We start from the raw sequence: 21,506 nt of genomic DNA, 5'->3' as shown, positions 1-21,506 counted from the left end.
TGTACCCTGTGACATATCATAGTGGAACTGTACTCTGTGACAAATTATAGAGAAACTGTACTGTACCCCGTAACAAATTACAGAGGAACTGTACTCTGTAACAAATTATAGAGGAACTGTACTGTACCCTGTAACAAATTATAGAGGAACTGTGCTCTGTAACAAATTATAGAGGAACTGTACTCTGTGACAAATTATAGAGAAACTGTACTGTACCCTGTAACAAATTATAGAGAAACTGTACTCTGTAACAAATTATAAAGGAACTGTACTGTACCCTGCGACAAAATATTGAGAAACTGTACTGTACCCTGTAACAAATTATAGAGGAACTGTACCATGTAACAAATTATATTGGAACTGTACACTGTAACAAATTATAGAGGAACTGTACACTGTAACATATTATAGAGGAACTGTACACTGTGACAAATTATAGAGGCACTGCACCATGTAACAAATTATAGAGGAAGTATCCCCTGTAACAAATCATAGAGATTCTGTAACCTGTAATAAATTATAGACAAAAACAGGTTTATCATACATAGGGCCTGATTCACAAATATACGTTATTCACACAGCCACTGCATCTTTGCATGCAGGGGCTGTGCGCAGATCTGCAAATGTAAAAGATGTGCGTAAGTATCAAATGTACGTACATATCTGTATTAGGCCCATAGTTCCATATAAAAAAACATTTAGTTACATTTATCTTTCTCTTCAGACCACTGTGTATCTCTAAACCAAAATATATTTATTTAAAGGACCTCTACAAATGTATAAAGTTTTTGTCAGCTTTTCTGAACTGGAGTTACCTCAGATAATGATGTGATTATGAGAGGACATTTTAAGTTCTGTTGAAAAAATAGAAACACATGCATTTTGGGGCCGATGCAGAGTTGAGCGTAATCTTGTGTGTTTATGCAATGCGCATGTTGTAGAACAGTGCATACACAAGTATGTGCAATTAATTACACATAATACCCCTTTTCCACCACCGCAAAACCCGGGTTATTGCCATGTCAACTAGGGTCGCGTCTCAGTGGAAAAAGCTCCTAGAAAAAAATCCCGGGCCGACTGACCCTGCATTTTTTACCGGGTCTCGAGCAGGGTTTTACGCGGGTAAGGCTCAGTGTAAACGGGATACCCAGGTCATCCGACCTGGGACCTGTTTACAGCATGGTGATAGCGTGAAATTGGAAGGGGTCTGTCACAGCTGTCACTGTGGGGGGGGGGGGAGATTACAGCCTCCCCATATGGTCCAGACCGTACGGGTGTTTTACCTCTCCCCAGTGACAGCCGTGACATCAAATACCCTCCCGGAAGGACCCACTCTCCCCCCCCTCCGCAGATCACTGTTCTGCTCCGGACTGGCATTCAGGTGAGGGCTGGAGTTTCCGGCAGTATGAATGGCGCTGGCCTGGACAACACAGTGGGAATGGGGTAAGTCCCGGGTCTGACCAGGTTTGGAAATGTGTTCCAAATCCCAGGTCAGACCTTGGACTTTGGTGGAAAAGCGGTATTACTCAGTGGCATCTCCCCCTCTGGCTGAATTGGCATAACTAGATGGAATTGCGTGCTATGCAGTGTTGTGCGTAGGCATAAATAAGCCTAGTTTCCAATACATCTCGTACGAAGGATAGGACTAACAGCTATGAAACCAAGTGGACGAATAATAGCGGATGGCCACAACTCTGTATACGAGCAAACATCTGCAGTTAGTTCCTCTGCATTGGCTCCTTTCTGGTTATTGGTCTGTTACGCAGCCATGGGTCCTCACCAAACAATGAGGAATCAACCATTATACTCAACCATTGTCTTGTGGCAGGATGAACATGTGGAGTATGTCAGGCTTGCAGACATTTGATAGTCAACATATATATATTATATATGCATACACATATGTATAAATAAAAGACCTGGCACATTAAATATTTAGTTTTCATTAATCATTTATACATATAGAGGTGTTACTCTCCCATGCCGTTTTTGTTTTTTTACAACATGCTTCATAGTTATGCAATCTACATTCATGGATCTTCACGGATACTGATGGCTAGGACAATTGATTGGATGTGGATTATATACACAGAGTTAATACTCCATTCCACTTCTCAGCCTTATGTACTTCTCAGTCATACAATATACAATACCATAAAAAGGTATGCCATACAAATGGTTACAAATGTTTGTGCGAAACTGGCAACACTCCGCAGCTGTGAGGGTTTGTTCACATGAGGAACAGGACAGGAAAAAAAAAAGAACCCGACACCCTGAAAATCCTACAGCCACTGCGATAACTATCAGATTGCCTGCAGCAATTCCGGGTCAGCTCTGCAAACTTGACTGTGCCCAATAATTTTCCCCTTTTGCTCTGACCATAGTGCAGGTCCTTAGTGCTTGTACTTAAATGTGGTCTATGGCTTAGACAGCACTCCACACTAACCTCATCTTTTGGGAAAAACGCCATTGCCATTCCTGGATAATATTCAATGCATGGCTCTTACAAGTACAGTAGATCTGCTCCACATAATGCAGTTTTCAGATGACATTGCATGGATGCAAAACTAAAGAGAAGAAATAATCCCCTTAGAACAAATGTTTTACAACCAATTTAAGTAAACTAAGCCCTGCTTTTGTCTATTGTTACTGTGTACTCATACATAGATACAGATAAACTACTGTTGAAAGTGATAGAGTGCTTGGTACAAATATAATTTGAAGGTAGACTTACACTATGAAGGGGGAAATGTATTGTCCTTACAGTAAATTGTGCTCTGCCCTATAGAAAGATTAATAATGTGAGTGTGGGGGTGAAGCCTGTAGTGGTCTCCACAAGGGTTGATCTAAAGCATAAGCAGAACCTTATGAAAGAAGAAGCAGCTTTAATCTGTGTACCTTACACCAAGCATGATCTGACAGCGACAAAGGCTTTGTATGGAAATAAAGAAGGGAAATAGTCATTGAGAGCTTTTAATATTACCATTGTGACACAGTCATGCTTACCCCAGGTGTGAGGCATGCTCACATACTGTATATAAAAACACAGTTCTTATTTTGACTTGTAGTTGTTCCTATACTGGATAACAAAGTATGACTGGAAGTAATAAGTTATACATAATACCAAAAAGCAAGAGAAAAAAGTAAATTATTGCTATGACCAAGAGCTCCCTCATACTCCATGTGGGGAGAGTGGTGAACAATGTAATGACATCAGAATGAATAGATAGATAGATAGATAGATAGATAGATAGATAGATAGATAGATAGATACTTTATGAAAGATAGATAGATAGATAGATAGATAGATAGATAGATAGATAGATAGATAGATAGATAGATAGATAGATACTGTATGAAAGATAGATAGATAGATAGATAGATAGATAGATAGATAGATAGATAGATAGATAGATAGATAGATAGATAGATAGATAAACTGTCTGGTAACCACAAAGTGATACATTGTGGCGCTTTAGTGGTTAATCTACAGTAGTGAACATCTAAAGTCTTATGTCTGAACACCGTTCTGTACAGTATGTCTGTACTTTAAAGACATCAGCTCTGGAAAACTGCGAACCTTTGCACCTCAATCACAGCAGCAGCTACCAATGCAGCATCATCTGCTCTGTAGAAGAAAAGTATGCAGTAACTTAGAATAGAGCACTTGTATGCACCAGACAACTTTATGTGGACCGCTGAGTGACAGTTCTTGTCCACTGCACCATGTCCTCTCATGTGCTAGCCTACTCACACCACAAGGAAAAAAACACATACAAATATCTGGATTGAACATACAATAACGTAGTACACTGCATTGACATTGCTCAATTAAAAATAGTATGTCAGTGCATGATATATTAGCAAAAAGCAATATACCTAACTACTATAGCAGAAACAATATGAATCTGTGTTACACAGTCTATAGTGTAATGACGAGTATGATGTTACAAACATTCCCAATTGTAACGTACACAAGCTGGCGATATGTAAGTAAAGGATATACTGTAATCATAGACCCTATGAGACTTGACAAGCAGTTAATGACAGCCAATAATGAAGTACGAATGTGTTCCACCAAGGTATTATTCACTGCATAGCCATCTGCAGGTACTTCTATATAAATTGAATGTAACTCCCCTTGTCTATTGCAGTGGATGCTGGCAGCCAACCCAACATTATGCGTCTCCGTTTAGCACAGAGTAATAGTTATAAAGCTGCTTGCCCCTTGCCCGCCTACAGAGGAAAGTCACCCTCTCTCTATGCAGCACTTGGAAACCTGAACACAGAGTATTAAGTATACACAGTGTCTTGTAGCCATGCTCACACAATGCACTGACCTGACCTCGCTTGTATGCATCAGGTTCTCTGAATGCACCAGCAGTCCTACACTACTTAGATGGGACTCACCAGGTAAGCTCCTACAGTGCCTTGTGCCAGCATCAAGGCACACTCAGACACCAGGAAGATCTTGATGTTTAAAAAGCAGGATGTCTTCTTTTTCTTCTTTTTCCTCTGTGCCTCATCCCCTTGAACATCCCCACTCCTTCCTCCAGAGCTCCTGGTTTTTTTGCCCTGCATTTTCCAGCTGGGATGACCTCTTCTTCTTTATTATTTTTATTTGCTTATGTCAGAATGTCTTAGAATAGGCAGCACTCAGCCTGGCACAACCCTCTGGTGTCTCCTTGGTTTAAATGGTCTAGAGCTGCTGTTGCTGCTGCTGCTGATCCTCCTCCCTCTTTGCAATCACAAGAGCTTAGAAAGAGCCAACCCCAGTGCCTGCTTCTTCCGCAGCTTTCCCTTCCTTACAAGCAAAAAAGCCAGTGAAGGGGCCGGCAGCTGGCTCGGATAGGGGGAGAGCTATCTTTCAGCTTCCAGATAACACACTATTCCCAGGCAAATGGCTGCAGGCCACACTTGCTTGCTCCTATTATTAACTGATTGCACTCACAGCTGACCTCTAGTGGATGTGATGGTTTGAAATGTTAAAATTAACATTCTAAAGCAGCACCTTTACCCTGAGCTGATGTACTCTCCTCTGATGGTACGCAGTCAGCAAGTCGACGTTCACTGGAAAATGTTGACACGGACAAAATGCAGACATGACATGTCTACATGGTGAAAATGTTGACATGATCATTAGGGTTAGGTTTAGGAGCTAGGGATAAGGATAAAGCTGGGTACACACTACCAGATCAATCGAATGATGAACAATATATATCGGTAGCGGATAGGCAGGTGTGTACACACGATATGTCTGTGAACAATGTCATTTACAAACATATCCGGTTGGCTCTGCAGCACAGCCGATGCGATATATCATGCAGATATATCAGTGCATCTGCATGCAGGGCCGTAACTAGGGGTGTGCAAGTGGTGCCATCACACAGATCGCAGGGCTCTGTGAGCGGCATCAACACTGCATCGTGGTCGCTGCATCTGGCTAGCAGGGTGTCAGTGTCACTGCTGCTGCGAAACTGGAGCGTCTGTCGGAAACACTCCAGACATGCAGCTGACAGCCTGAGGATGCTTTGGCGCTGCTTCTGTCCTTACCGACACTGGCAGCCCCGCACCCTCAGCATGACATCATGAAGCCCTGTTACAGATCTGTCTGCTTGTGTGTACGGGCAACCAAATGACCACCCGTACACTGGCTGCAGAGACCGCCGATATTGAGTGCCCACCCATATGTGTTGTCTGGCCAGACATATCGAGCGGTCAGTTGGTAAGTGTGTATAGCTTACCTAATCGGTAGCTCGATCGGCGCGATGGCTGGTCGTCCGCTAAGTCAGGTAAATGTATACTCAGCTTTAGGAATACCTTTCAAAAGCATTGTAAACATTATGACCATGTCGACTTGCTGTATGTTGATATGGCGACTGTCAACATGATGAGCAAATCATCATGCCTGTCGACATTATCATGTTGACATTATGAATGTCGACATGGTCATTGTCGACATAATATACCGGACCCACTCTGACAAAGAACATCATTTAGTGTATCACAGCTTTCTGTGCATATATTATTATTATTATTATTATTATTATTATTGTTGTTAAAATTTTAGAATAAAAAAAATAAAATTATTTCTGGAGACGATTATATTGCGGAATTTTACACTAATTATTGAATCCTCTTTCTGTTTATGACACTGGACAACATATAAAATTTACTGACGTGAAAATAGTTACTTCTAACTGACTTCAGCATGTGAAGAACGAATATGACATTTAAAACTCAGTTAAGCTCTTGGTTCTGAGATAAAGCCCATTTATGATGATGTAGGGGTAGTTTGTTAAATACTCGGGAATTTTGGCATCTGGAGAAATACAGGAATACTGAGTTATTGTTGGACATGTTTTGTTTATTGTCTTGTATAGCTTGCATCAAGTGAAGGTTATGAGTGCTGTTCCTTTCATTTGTTTGAGTTTTGTGTTTATAATTTATGTTAAAAGCCAGGATGCCACGTAAGTGTGTTAACATTGCACACAATTGTTGTTATGTGTGTGTTGATGTGACCTTTTCCACCCAGAAACGCCAAATGACTCCGCTCATGAAGACAGCTTACTATCATTATTTTGGCGTCAATGTAGGGGAACAGGACAGACCCTGGGCACCTCACATTTGCTGCATTATGTTTTTATAAAAGTGTTGTGCGTGGCTTCTTGGGTAACAGAAGAGCTGGAAACTACAGTATATTGAGATTGCAAACAACCTTCTAGAAAAGTTTCATCAGTTAGGCTGTAACATCCACTTTCTGTACTCTCATCTGGACCTCTTCCCTGACAACTGCGGTGCAGTGACTGACCAGCACGGTGAGCGATTCCACCATGACACTTCAGCAATGGAAGGAAAATATCAGGGTAGGCGGAACTCTTCTATGCCTGCAGACTGCTGTTGGACAGTGACAAGAGTTGCCTCAGAAGAGGAGAACAAGCGACAAGCAAAGAGAAAGCGCCTCATGTCACTATTTGACATGGTACTTTCAGTTGCTGTATACTGTTTTGTTTTGTGTTCTTATTTGCGATTGATTGAATTGAAACAACTGTTATTTATGTTGTATCAAGAAAATAGGTTATTTTAAAATTGTTTTTCACTATAACTGTTACTGAAGTACATGTAACTCAAGTAGTGTAACTTAAAAACTAGAGCTAATAAAAATATTCCGAAGTCATATTGTTTTTTGTTTTTTTTAACCTCAAATTACTGTAGTATGACTATTTATAGAGAGGAAACAAATAAAAGTATTTTTTTTTTGCACAGTGTTATTATTAACCTTTATTTATATTTATAAACATAAGCAGTGTAAACAAAACAAGAAAAAAGTGCAAATGACATACAGTACAAAACATTGCATAACATGGGATACAATAACCATTGCTGCACATGCAGTCATAACACCCACAGAAGTAGCACCGGATGAACCCAAAGGTTGGGTGCCATTGTTGGCAATTGGGAAGAGATGATGGTATAAATGAGGGAAGGAAAAGCAAACAAGGGGAGAGAGTTTACAATCTAAATTGGACATCAAGTAGGGAAGAATATAACAAATGCATAAGTACAGGAGTCATAACCATTTTGTTCTTAAAAGTTGACAACAATCCAATGTAATACTAATTTCAATATGATAGGCCAGATGTGGTATTAAACTAGTTGAGATTTTATGGGGGTTATTCAATTAGCAGCAATGTGAAGCTACATACATCACCACTAATTATGGTAGCCCAACATAACCTCTATGGGGTGCAAAGAAAAATCTGCAAAGTTGGTGGGCACAAGGCCCTGGCAAAACAGTCAGAACATACTTTACAGCCATCACCTAGATTTGGATATCCCTCCCTGCACTAGGCCAAGGCTCAGAGGGGGGTCTTCATCACGCAGATGATCCAGCCTGCTAACTGCTATTTAGTCACCGGCAGATGTATATCTGTGACTAATAAGTAGTTTGCTGCCAAGATCATCAGCATTCTGTGGGTCTCCCAGCTCCCTTACACTGACAGTAATCAGTTGCAGTTCCACATTGGCATTTAGATGGGAACAGGGCATAGGAGGTGCATGCCCCCAGTTTACCTTTCATGAAAGAATTCAATCTAACCATTGGCCCCTCCTATGCCCTGCCCCTAACTCTCCTCCTTCCCCCTGCATTGTCCAAGTTTCCTGCCATACTGCACAGAAGTAGACGTACACAGTAGCAAAAGTTTCCCAAGTGTGCATCTACCCACTTCAATCCCCAATGTGCCTCTGCCACCCACACTAACCAAGTGTGTCTTTGCCCCCCTCCATCACCAAGTGTCCCTCTCCCCAGTGGCGTCACGGGGGTAGGTGGCACCCTGTGTGGCAATTAAAACACCTGAAAAGGGAACATGGCATTGCAGGGGAAGAGACATGGCCGCGTGGCACACCCCAGGTTTCATCATTCTGGGGGGGGTGCCCTGCACTCCTGGAGATTCTGAGCTGCCCCCAGAGACTCTCCCAGCACTGCCAGCTCCTCCTCAGCTCTGCCTACACCCCCCTCCAAAGTGTGCCTCGGCTTGCATCCCTACTCAAGTGTGCCACTGAACACCCTTTTCAATTGTGCCTATGGTCACCAGCCCTCATACGTTCCTCTAACCACCAGTTATCATGCTTATCACCCCAGTTCCTTTTCCTGTCTCTGACCCTGCTTGCAACTTTGACTCCATTCTTCCTGACTAGTAGCTGCCAATCAGGAATAGTGTGGACGAATGCAGGCAAGATCATGTTCAACACCATATATATTACTGTGTTAGAGAGCAGTGTGCTCAGGGACTGTCTCCTATCTCTACTTTACATGCTGGGTACTAGGACCCAGAGTCAGAGGGGGACGCGTCCTCCAACCTGATAATGTTACTGGTGGGCTATTGCTTATGTGCATCTAGCACCATTTTTACTGTGCATTGACAAAATGTTATCCATATTTCAGCAATTGACATCTGTAGGAGTCCAGGTGGATGAGGAGGAGGTTGCAATGGCAATGTTGCAGAATCTAACGCCTGCATTTGACTTCTTATTGGTGGCTTTAGAATCCACTGTGATTAAGCTATTACTGGAGATCATGAAGACTAAACAGTTGCATTTTTAAGAACGCAAACTGGTAGAGACCAATGCTGAGAGTTATACATTACTCACAATGGACACCAAGTCTAAAAAGCCTAAGTACAATTGTTTTGTGTGTCACAAGGTTAGATCTAAAGCCTCTGAATGAACACTAGAGATGCAAGTGGTGCACAGAAAAAGAAGCTAGACAACAGAAATGAGTCAGCTTTAAATGTAACAGACATTCACAGCACACAGGCCCTGTCTGCCATCTTAGCATGCATCTTAAGCATGTCATCTGAAGCATGGCGTTAGAAACGGAGTAGAGTTTTAATACCATCTCTTATCTCTTTCAGGTAAATTAATGCCATCTATCATATCCGATGATTTTCATTGCAAGAATAGTCTGTATTTAAAGTTTGTTTTGCAAATGTTAGGATTCAACTCCCCCACTATTCATTTAGCTTGTAGAGCAAACTGTACCAGATAACCCAGAATGTCCTACAAAAGGGAATTTTTTGAAAGCCTGTACACACAGGCTCTGTGTGCCATCTTAGCCTGCATCTTAAGCATGTCATCTGAAGCATGGAGTTAGAACCGGAGTTTGAACTGGATTTGGACTTTGGGTCTTTTTCTAACCCCAAAACTAAACATTTGTCAAACACTGCAGCTCAGGAATGCTACTACCCCACATTCCATCCAATTCCCCTGAGACTGGGTTCAGGGGCAGTCTCATGCTGCAGCCCAATTGCAATCAACAAACTGCTGGATGCAACAAGTCATGTGGATTGTTGCAATTTACATCCATTATTTCTGATTCATTTTAACATGGTTTTTAACTTATAATACTGTCACCATTCTTTTAATTTGGCCTTTTATACCTTTGTATTCAGCCTCTGATTCATTTTTTCTCTCTCCACCTGGACATTGCACTTCTGCTACCTGCACACTCTGCCAGATGTAACCTACACAGTGCACCACAGATGGCTGCCTGGGATGGTTCTTTCTTGGGCAGGATGAAAAACCACATGTATCTATTTATTCAGTTCATATTATAATACATACTTTTCAGTCATCCGTATATGTCATGCCCGATCTGCATCACCGCTGTATTTGCTATTCCCTGTTTTGTACTATGTACTTCCGCCCCACTGTATGCTATACTAGTGTGCTATACCTCCACTAAAGTGCATTCTCCATGGACAGGATGTACTTCGCATGGATCTATTCATACAGGGTATATCATACTGCCACACACGTGTCACTTTTCCCATATATGCCTTGGTTCCTTGTTCGGTTTATTTCCCACAGTGTAACCTTCATAGTGTGCCCAACATGGCTGCCTCACCTGGTATACTCGTGGATGGGATGAAAAATGCATGGACATGATGATTATAGTGGGTCCCTACTCCTAGCATTAGGATGTTGCAACCACCATTTATATCATCTCTTCTAGGCATAACCTATTCCACCTAGGGTAATCCTACATAGTGCGCCCAAGATGGCTGCCTCATCTGGTACATTTCATAGGTGGAACATATAACCTGTGGAAATCATTTCCCAAAATGTCTGCACCAACCCTGCAATATACTTATTGTGCTCTCTAGGTTTTGGTTGTTTTTAATTGTCTCTGTGAGGTTTTCTATTTTTTGAAATACCAACTCCTTGTACAATATACCATGTTTTCTGATGTCTGTACTACAGGAGAAAAGCGCTATATAAATAAAATTATTATTATTATTATTATTATTATTATTATTATTATTATTATTATTTAAGTATTGCTGGTACATGGTACAGTAACTTCCCAAACTCAGCAACAATAGCTGAGACACCATTATCATTGGTGCATACAGATGTGTGTGGCCTAATGGTAGGAAAATCGATAAGTTCATTGATTATTTCATGAGAATGACACATATTCACTTCATCAAAGCCAAGAGTGAAGTAGTGAGCAAAAGAGCAAATTACAGATGTATGGTGGAAACTCAGAACAAAAATGATGCTAGTGAGCATGCAAAGCGCACAATTGTGGAGTGAGCTGGAGCTTTTCTGAGTGGCGCGGGCCTGTAGAAGTGTTTTTGGCTAGAAGCAGTATCTATGGCACTATACTTAGAGAACCATGCACCCAAAGTTGCTGCAAAAGGTAAAAATCTACTAGAGGCATGGCCTGAAAGCAAGCCAAATGTCAATAATCTCAGAGTCCATGGATGTAGTGTTCTGTGAAACAGCACCACCTTACATGAGGCTGGAACAAGAATCACAGCACAAGTTTGTATAGTTGGATATGGAAGCCTGTCTGAGTTGGAGACTGCCAGCGGGGATACCCATCCCAGAACAGGAGTTCGGTAAGAATAAAGGAAAGCCTCCCAAGAGATATCATGATTTTGCAAATATCACTTTTTTGAACCCCAAAATATCCAAAAAGGCCAAATCAAGCAGCAACTGGGAAAATAGAAGTCAGCAATAGACAAAGAAATTACATAATTGCAATCAAGAACAAGTGGTTTTTCTGTAAGATGTTAAATGTAGATGGAACTGTTGCCCATTACAGAGTCCATCTTGTCACTAAAGGATATACAAAGAAAACCAAGATTGACTTCAGTGAAGTCTTCTCATCTGTGGAAAGATCTTTGCACTGCGTTTAGTTATAGCTATTTCTGCCATATTCTGTATGATTTATTGCTGTACCAGTTAGATTTTGCTTCAGCTTTCCTAAGTAGAGATTTAGATGTCGATTTTTATATAGAACCTCCTGAATATTTTAGTGTTGACATGTTCCAAGGATATAAAGTCTGTTTATTAAAGAAAGCATTGTACATTCTGAAGTAGAGCGTCCACCGCTGGTATGTTAAATTAGATGCAGAACTTTTGCAAATGGACTTTGGGCCTGATTCAGAGCCGTTTGCAAAAAGTGAGTGCTCACTCTGAATCAGGTCGGCCGCTTTGTTTTAAAAAACCCGGCCTCCTGGCTGCTCGCTAAGCTGTGGGTCACCACCCACAGCTTTAGCGAGCGGCCAGGTGATGGTCGGGCTTGTGACGAGACCCTTGTTGTAGGGTCTCGTCTGCTGCAAGCCCCAGTGAGCTTCCGGCTCTAATAAAGCCGGAAGCCCACTATTGACATCACTCGTGATGTCAGTAGGGCAGCCCACAAACAGCAGGCATTCCTGTAGGAACGCCTCCATTTGTCCAGCCACCCCCCCACCCCACTTACAAAATGGGGTGAGCTGTCGATCAACATCGACAGCCGCCCCATTTGTAGCGAGCCGAGGAGCGATAGAATTTCTCTCTCGCTCCGGGGCTTGCGCACGCTCATTGTGCACACCGCACGTGCACAATGCCCCACCATCGCCCCTTTTGCGAGCGGGTCTGAATCAGGCCCTTTGTACATACAGAGACTGATCATTGTCTATACCACAAAACAATAGAGCTAAGAGTTCATCATTGTTGTGTATGTGAATGACTTGTTACTGGCAGGTCAAGAAAGGCACATTGCCATTGTCAAGCATCTGTTAGAGCAAATGTTCAAATTCAAAGACTTAGGGCCTTCACATCACCTGTTAGGTTTAAGAATTTTGCAGAACTTGACTAATGGAATGGAAAAATAGAAAGTGCTAACACACAGTTCTATAATGAAAAATAATTATGTATTATTCTCTGTTTTAGAGAGAATTTACCAGCTCTTTAGCACATATTAATAACCTTTGTTTTTAAACCAATAATATACATCAATAAATAAAACAATTTAAAAATTATTATGACAAATTCTATGTTGTGTAATCAATTAGAAATACATCTGAATTTTCACGGCCACATATGTCTCTATTCAAATAAGTATAAAAAACAAGAAAAGGAACTGAATTTTCTTCACATTATAATGACGAAAAATTCAATATAAAGGATTTCATAACCTGTAGATCAACCTTTATTATATATATATAATACAGTGTGGTTGTGGGAAACAGTACGTGGGACAGACCACAAGAATGTTCCACACAAGATTTTATGGAGCATTGGCGAAATATTAATAAAGGGATAAAAACCCACCCTCTGTCTAGTCACATATCACAATGTAAAAGTTTGTCCCAGGCATAGAACAACTTAAATTAACACCAAGGGGAGGAGATAGGTTCAGTATGTTGTGTTGGAAAGAGGCATTCTGGATCTATGGTCTTGGTACACTTTCTCCCAACGGTCTAAATGATACTACAGAACTAAATAATATATAGCTCATTCTAAAGGTGGTTCTAGTCATCCAACTTGGGGATGTATAGTACCAGAAGTCCCTTTGGCCCAGAGAAACTAGGAAGGATAGAATAGTTTTCCATTTTATAATAATGTTGGATGTAATAATATATATTTGTGATGTGTGTTTTTTTATTTCTATTTACATATGTATATTTTTCTCTTTATTTGTTTTTTTAGTATTTTTGTTTTTTTTTATATGTAAAAATATATATGTATAATTTATATTACTTGCAATTGTATCTCTCTCTCTCTCGCTCTCTCTCTCTCTCTCTCTCTCTCTCTCTCTCTCTATATATATACAGTCAGGTACATAAATATTGGGACATTGACAGAATGTTCATATTTTGGCCTCTATTCACCACCACAGTGGCTTTGAAATTAAACAAATAAGATGTGCTTTAACTGCAGACTTTCAGATTTAATTTGAGGGTAATTACATCCAAATCAGGTGAACGGTGTAGGAATTACAACGGTTTCTATATGTGCCTCCCACTTTTTAAGAGGCCAAAAGTAATGGGACAAACTAAACAAACCTAAATCTAACTTTCACTTTTTAATACTTTGTTGCAAATCCTTTGCAGGCAATTACAGCCTGAAGTCTGGAACGCATAGCCATCATCAGATGATGGGTTTCATCCCTGGTGATGCTCTGCCAGGCCTCTACTGCAAATGTCTTCAGTTCCTGCTTGTTCTTGGGGCATTTTCCCTTCAGTTTTGTCTTCATTAAGTTAAATGCATGCTCATTCGGATTTAGGTCAGGGGATTGACTCGGCCATTGCATAACATTCCACTTTTTAGCCTTAAAAAACTCTTTGGTTGCTTTTACAGTATGCTTCGGGTCATTGTCCATTTGCACTGTAAAGCGCCGTCCAATGAGTTCTGAAGCATTTGACTGAATATTAGCATATAATATTGCCCGAAACACTTCAGAATTCATTCGGCTGCTTTTGTCAGCAGTCACATCATCAATAAATACAAGGGAACCAGTTCCATTGGCAGCCATACATGCCCATGCCATGACACTACCACCACCATGCTTCACTGATGAGGTGATATGTTTTGGATCATGAGCAGATCCTTTCCTTCTCCATACTCTTCTCTTCCCATCACTGTTGTACAAGTTAATCTTTGTCTCATCTGTCCAGAGGATGTTGTTCCAGAACTGTAATGGCTTTTTTAGATGTTGTTTGGCAAACTCTAATCTGGTCTTCCTGTTTTGAGGCTCACCAATGGTTTACATCTTGTGATGAACCCTCTATATTCACTCTTGTGAAGTCTTCTCTTGATTGTTGACTTTGCCACATATACACCTACCTCCTGGAGAGTGTTCTTGATTTGGCCAACCAGGGAAATAAATCTTCTGTCATCCACCACAGTTGTTTTCCGTGGTCTTCCGGGTCTTTTGGTGTAGCTGAGCTCTTCAGTGCGTTCTTTCTTTTTAAGAATGTTCCAAACAGTTGATTTGGCCACACCTAATGTTTTTGCTATCTCTCTGATGGGTTTGTTTTGATTTTTCAGCCTAATGATGGCTTACTTAACTGATAGTGACAGCTCTTTGGATCTCATATTGAGAGTCGACAGCAACTGATTCCAAATGCAAATGTCACACCTAGAATCAACTCCAGACCTTTTACCTGCTTAATTGATAATGAAATAACGAGGGAATAGCCCACACCTGTCCATGAAATAGCTTTTGAGTTGATAGTCCCATTACTTTTGGCCCCTTAAAAAGTGGGAGGCACATATAGAAACCATTGTAATTCCTACACCGTTCACCTGATTTGGATGTAATTACCCTCAAATGAAATCTGAAAGTCTGCAGTTAAAGCACATCTTGTTTGTTTCATTTCAAAACCATTGTGGTGGTGAATAGAGGCCAAAATCTGAAAATTCTGTCAATGTCCCAATATTTATGCACCCGACTATATATATATGTGTGTGTGTGTGTGTATCTTTTTATTTATAATAGCTCTATTTCATATTTTTCTCTTCTCTATGATACATAGTAATGTATAAGAAAAATCTTCAGTGTAGGGGGTGTGGCCTGGATGGCTCTGTGGGTAGACATGCCTTACCTCAGCTCCGTTGACCCACAGCTCCAGACGGTAAATTAGAGGAGCTTCCTCTCCCTGTTTTAACCTCTGGGGTGCTTGCCTCCCTCTCCCACACATCACTCGTCCTCCCCGTGTGGATGCTGTGGCTGAGACCGGCTCGGTTGTGAGACGCTGAGACCTTGGGCCTACTCACCTCCGGAAGCCGCGGGATGGAGTGTGGGACCTCCGTTGCAGCAGTGCGCGGAGGTGCCCGCGCGATCGCCGGACTCCACCTAAACTGCAAGGCTGCTGGTCGTCACCCTCCCAGCACCTACTTACCAGCGAGATCCCACCGCTAATGCAGGGGACTGCTCCAGGTGCCCGGGGATGCTGTTTTCATGCTGTCCCCGTCTGGCCGCCATCTTGGATGGGAGACAGAGATCCCTGCACACTGGGATCCAGTACAGTACTGCAGAAAAACGGAGACTCAACATAAAGGTGCCCTGTCTCTCACAGATTGACATCAGAGGCCTTGGGATCTTTTCTTTTAACCCCTGGTGAGAGCTCCAGCCTAACCCTGTACAGCTACAACCATTATTGTGCAACAGCTCTTTCCCTGCACAGAGGCTGCTCCCTCTCATACATAAGCTATATATATGTTTTTGTCTCTGTAGCATTGATAATTAATCTATACAGTTCATACTCTTTATCTGTCTAGAGCTTATGACCACCTGAGGAAGATTCCTTCACTATACTATGATACTATAGTGTCAGTTCTGCAGGAATCTGTCTTTGGAGCTATAACGCTCTCCCACAGCATGCTTCCCTTTTAGGGATGAAGACACCCTCACCCATGCAGTAATCTTATGAGACTGTCTATCACATCACTACCAGGTGCCAAATATCTCCTGTCTCTTTCTTTAACGTTTTCTATTAGTATATCTGGAATTATAATGCCACCTAAATGTGGAGGGAAAATACAGCGATTACTATCTCCTGTACAATTCCCTAACTCAACCTTGAATAAACAAAAATATTCTACTTCTGCATCACTGAAGTCCGTCCTGATGCCTGTTGCTTCACTCTCTAATGCACTCACGTCACCGGCTGACTTGGGACTGGACTTAGATACCTCAGCTCCTCTAACTACTCAATCGATGTTCCAGATGTTTGCAGCATTTCGCATAGATATCCTCGCTGGAGTAGAATCCTCAGTGCAATCACTCAGAAAAGAGCTTAAAAGCCTGGGTGGCCATACAGATCACTTGGAGGGAAAGATGGGTGAACTGGTTTCCTCGCATAATGACCTGCTTACTGCTCATGCTGAGCTGCAAACTTAAGTATCAAACATCCGATATAAAATGGCTTATCTCGAGGACAGATCGAGATGAAACAATGTCAAAATACGCGGCATCCCTGATTCAGTTACTCCTGCAGAGTTTCAAGAATATGTGACCAAACTATTCCAAAAACTCTTACCATTGGCTTCTGTACAAGACTTACTTATAGACAGAGTTCATCATCTGCCTAAGCCAAGAGTAAGTACCAATAATTTCCCTAGAGACACATGAGAATCCACTTCTTCCATATTAAAGAACAGATTCTGAAAGCTGCCAGACAAGCAGAAGGGTCTGACACCCTGGGAGGTCTACAGATATTTCCGGATTTCTATCGGCCCACACATCGGCCAAGAGACGTTCGTTTCACACTATCATGGCAGCACTTCAAGATTACGGAATTCCTTACCGTTGGGGATTCTCCGTTAAGCTGCTAGTTCATTACGAATCCTCTTCGTATGTTATTTCTTCAATGGAGGCTGGTGTTAAACTACTGGCAGAATGGGACATACCTATAACCATAGGCACATCTAGATCTTCAAAAAGTGTTGTACCTGATTGGTCTTATGGACGTGAGATTATGAGTATTTTTTTTATTATAGATGCAGCTTCCCTGCTGAGTATAGTACCGTTTTAGGTCTGTTGCATTTCTCCTAATATTTGCATTATGTAAGTTTAATATTTCATCTATTGGTTATCTCAATTTCCTAATAGAAATGTTCAGGTGAATTATATATTATTATTACTGTTTATATTTTAAATTTTTATTTTTTGATACTGGTGTAATTGTTTTTTGCTTACAAGACTATATGAGGCTCCCAGTGTCATAGTTCACTAGTCGGCAATCCCGAGGAATAATTTTTTTCTAAACTAGATGATTACATATAATTGATATTCTGCTCACACCCCAGTTCTGTTAAGTGTTCTCTATAGTATCTAAGCAGCTGCATGGGTGGGTGGCTTTCATGCTGGGTCACTTTCCCCGATGTTTTTAGTTTTGCCATAATTTTGTACTTGCGGAAAACATTCTAGCCCTGATTTTTGGGCTACTTCAGTGCATTCCCTTTTAATGTATGTTCTCCTTAGTGTTTTTTGTTGTTTTTTTTGTCCTTTCCTGGTTTGTCAATCTCTAGGAATCTAGATATGCTGCTATATATGTTCTATATATGTTCTATGTAAAAGTGTGGCCCTCTCTAACTCCAAATGGTTAAATTTTATTCACTAAATACTCATGGGCTCAATTCCCCTAACAAGAGGCATTTGGCACTGGCTACTTTTCATGGTGGCTCTACAGGAGACACATTTCTCTTCACTGGCACCTCCGGTTATCGGTCATGCTAGATACCCAGTAACCTATTATGCTAATGGTCCCTTTGAGTGCAATGGAGTAGCTATTTTATTTAATTGCTCGTTACGATTTGAAATATCCTGCAAGATCGCTGAGAGAGATGGCAGATATTTGATATTAGTTGGGAAACTAGATGATAGAGAAATGACCTTAGTTTCCCTTTATGCCCCTAACACGAGGCAAATTCCTTTTCTAAAAAAGATGCTAGAGGCCCTTCAAAAAGCTCAAGGAGGTAATTTAGTGATCATGGGTGATTTCAAACTAGTAACAGATATTAAAATGGACAAGTCCAATGCAGTGGGCACCTCCAGATCTGGCCCAGACACATCCTCTTTGTTGTGCAATCTATTGAAGGAGTTTGAGCTATATGATGTTTAGCAAATTTATCCCCCAAGGGTTAGAGATCTTATATATTTCTCGCATGTACAGAATCTTTAAATCGTGCTCGTCCATCTTGTCTTCTTAAAAGAGAGTTGGTATCCATTAGAAATAAACTCCAAAAATTGTTCATGGAATGTATGAAAGGCGCCCTGTCACAACTACAACAGAAATTTTATACCCTAGGCAACAATGTGGGCAAATTTTTAACGCGTAAATTACGTCTACGCCAAACAAGAAATAGAATAAAAGCCATAAATACACCATATGGACAGAGATTGCTCAGTCCCTTGTTCTTCGCAGGTGCATTTGCCAAATATTATGAAAAATTATATAATTTACATAATGATCCTAATACTCCCCAACCCACATATAACCTTATCTCCTCTTTTTTGGAAAAATTACATTTACCTAAATTGACGAATGACGAGTTGGAGTCTCTTAATGCCCCTTGGTGGGAGAGAGAGATTGTGGATGTCATTAAGGCCCTCCCTTTAGGTAAAGCACCTGGCCCAGATGGATTTTCCAACTCTTTTTATAAACATTTCTCACTTGAGGTTGCCCCGGTTCTTACTACTCTCTTTAATTCAGCTACTGAACAAGGGTCTCTACCAACTGAGATGTTAGAAGCACGGATCATCAGTATCCCTAAGCCTGGGAAAGACCCTTCTCTATGTCAGAATTACAGACCAATTGCTCTCCTTAATTCTGATGTAAAGATTTTTTCTAAACTAATTGTCAATCGCATCTCCCCATTGATTCCTCAGCTCATACATCCAGACCAGGTGGGTTTCGTTAGAGGATTTTCTTATAACTACCTTAATGAAATTTGGATTTCAGGGAGCAATACTCTCTTTGTTTATCAGCTCTATATAGTAACCCAACTGCCAAAGTATTGAGCAATGGTTTCTTATTTTTTTCCGTTTACTATCTCCAACGGTACAAGACAGGGTTGCCCCCTTTTGCCATTAATGTATGTGCTAGCCATCAAGCCTTTTGCCACTTCTATCTGAGAAATGTCATGTTTCCCAGGGATTGGTGTAGCCTCCACATCACACAAACTATACTTATTTGCTGACGATGTTTTATTATTTGTTACCAGCCCGGAGACTTCTTTGCCTGTCTTACAAGAGTTTATAGATAGATACAGCAATGCATCTTTCTACAAATTAAATAACACCAAGACAGAGGAATTACCATTCCATCTATCTCAGAAGACACTTACATATCTTCAAACTTTGTAAAAATATCAATGGAAGAAATAATCCCTTTTATACCTTGGTATCCATATTCCAAATAATGTCTCTAAATTTGCCAAGATTAATTTTCCTCCCATTATAATACATATTGCTGATCTTTTAAAGAGATGGATGTGCTTTGAAGTCTCCTGGCTGGGGAGATTGGCAGCGTTCAAGATGATGGTCCTACCCAAGTTAATGTACCTGTTCCGCACAATACCTTACTTGGTACCACAGTGCTACATAGCTCAAATACATAGACTTATTCTACAATATATTTGGAAAGGTAAAACTCCACAAATAGCTTACAGTCATTTAATGCGTCACAGACATCGAGACGGCCTAGATCTCCCGGATCTCTTAGCCTATCATCACTCATGCTTAGTAGCCCAGATTAGCGACTGGGCACTACCTGCCAACTTGAAACCTTGGGTTGATTTGGAGAGAGCTTTGTTTCCTCAGTTCCCCTTAAAAGAAATTATTTGGACTCCTAGACAATTTCGTCCATCTTCGACAGACTCCCCTAGAGCAATATTAGATTCCCTTACAACATGGGATGCTACTATAGGAGTCTCTCATTTTATGATTCTACCTACCCATAATATCTCTCTTTTGGCCATTTCCCATTTAATTCCAGATTTGCACATTTTATCATGGCGCTCTAGAGGTATAAACACAATAGCCGACGTGTTATTTAATAATTCTGTGTTCCTTTTCGTATTAACAGACGCAATATAATTTACCCTCAAGCGAATTCTTTACTTATATACATATTAGTCACTGGGTCTCTGATATGTTTTGAACCATGGGTTCCCTGGCTTTACCCCCCTCTAATATATTTGCCAAAATGTTGTCAGGTAATGTTAGAGGTGCTATAAGATTTTGGTATTCCCTATATATAGAAGAAGAGACCCTTACTAAATCCCCTGCACAATTACAGTGGGAAACGGATTTACAAATTGTACTCAGCCCCAACAATGGGAAAAAATTTACTAATGGCTCACAGATTCTCTAGATGTTCTAACCATTTAGAGATGCAATTCATGTTACTACATAGGTTGTACTTTACACCTGAAAAGCTGCACAAAATATGGCCCTCCCAGTCAAAATATTGTTGGCGGAATGTTCGGAACAGGGAGATATCTTTCATATATTTTGGAATTGTCCAATCATCCGAAATCTTTGGCATGAAGTATTTGTATTAGCATATAAAGTTCTCAATGTCCAGTTTCAGGAAACGCCTACCATAGCTCTTTTCCATATGTATCCCCAAGAGATGTCTAATTCTGACAAATATATTATAGGCCACCAGGGCAGCTATAGCACAAAACTGGAAGAGTCCGTCTCCTCCATCCTTACAAAAGTTTTTAGGCAAGATTCAATATGCTTTCCAAATGGAAACTTTAGGTATCCCATACTCCTTTGTGGCCTCCTACCCTTTGGTAAAATTGTTCAAATGGCATGAATTTGTCATGAATGGAGAGGGCGCCACGCTGCTTTTTGATGCTAATTGATTTCTATGTATTTCTAGTGTCTATTTTTATTATGAGAGTATTATTCATTTTGTATTATTATTTTTAGATTGGGGAAAGTGTGGGTATTGGGGGTTTGATGCTTTGATGCCCTACTTATTATTTTGTTATCTTATTATTTCATAATATTTATTTATGCGGTATTGTGAATATGTTAAATGTTTTTTCAACACAATGTAATTAAGAGGTTTATTATATTGACAGTAATGTCTGATTCCTCCCCCCCTTCCTCCCATCCTTATGGTTTCTTTTTTCTGTATCCTTCCCTTTCTATGTTGTTAATGGAACAAAACTTTAATAAAAAATTATTGATGGGAAAAAAAAATCTTCAGTGT

The 21,506-nt window shown here is 40.7% G+C and overlaps 1 protein-coding gene across 1 annotated transcript in view; it reads right to left on the bottom strand.

Moving 5' to 3' along the window:
• LOC148481886 (solute carrier organic anion transporter family member 3A1-like) overlaps window positions 1-4,871 on the bottom strand; it is a 63,610-nt gene extending 58,739 nt beyond the window's left edge. Inside the window, exon 1 of the mRNA XM_088452857.1 lies at window positions 4,411-4,871. Coding sequence (XP_088308983.1) covers window positions 4,411-4,581 — 171 coding nt within the window. The 5' untranslated portion in view covers window positions 4,582-4,871. The remainder of the gene's footprint in view (window positions 1-4,410) is intronic.
• Window positions 4,872-21,506: the final 16,635 nt, after the last annotated feature.

Source organism: Taudactylus pleione, unplaced genomic scaffold (genome assembly GCF_031769625.1).
Source record: "Taudactylus pleione unplaced genomic scaffold, aTauple2 ptg000556l, whole genome shotgun sequence".
NCBI lineage: Eukaryota > Metazoa > Chordata > Amphibia > Anura > Myobatrachidae > Taudactylus > Taudactylus pleione.
Note: the sequence above shows the minus strand (reverse complement) of the source record. Positions and strands in the feature narration are given on the sequence as shown.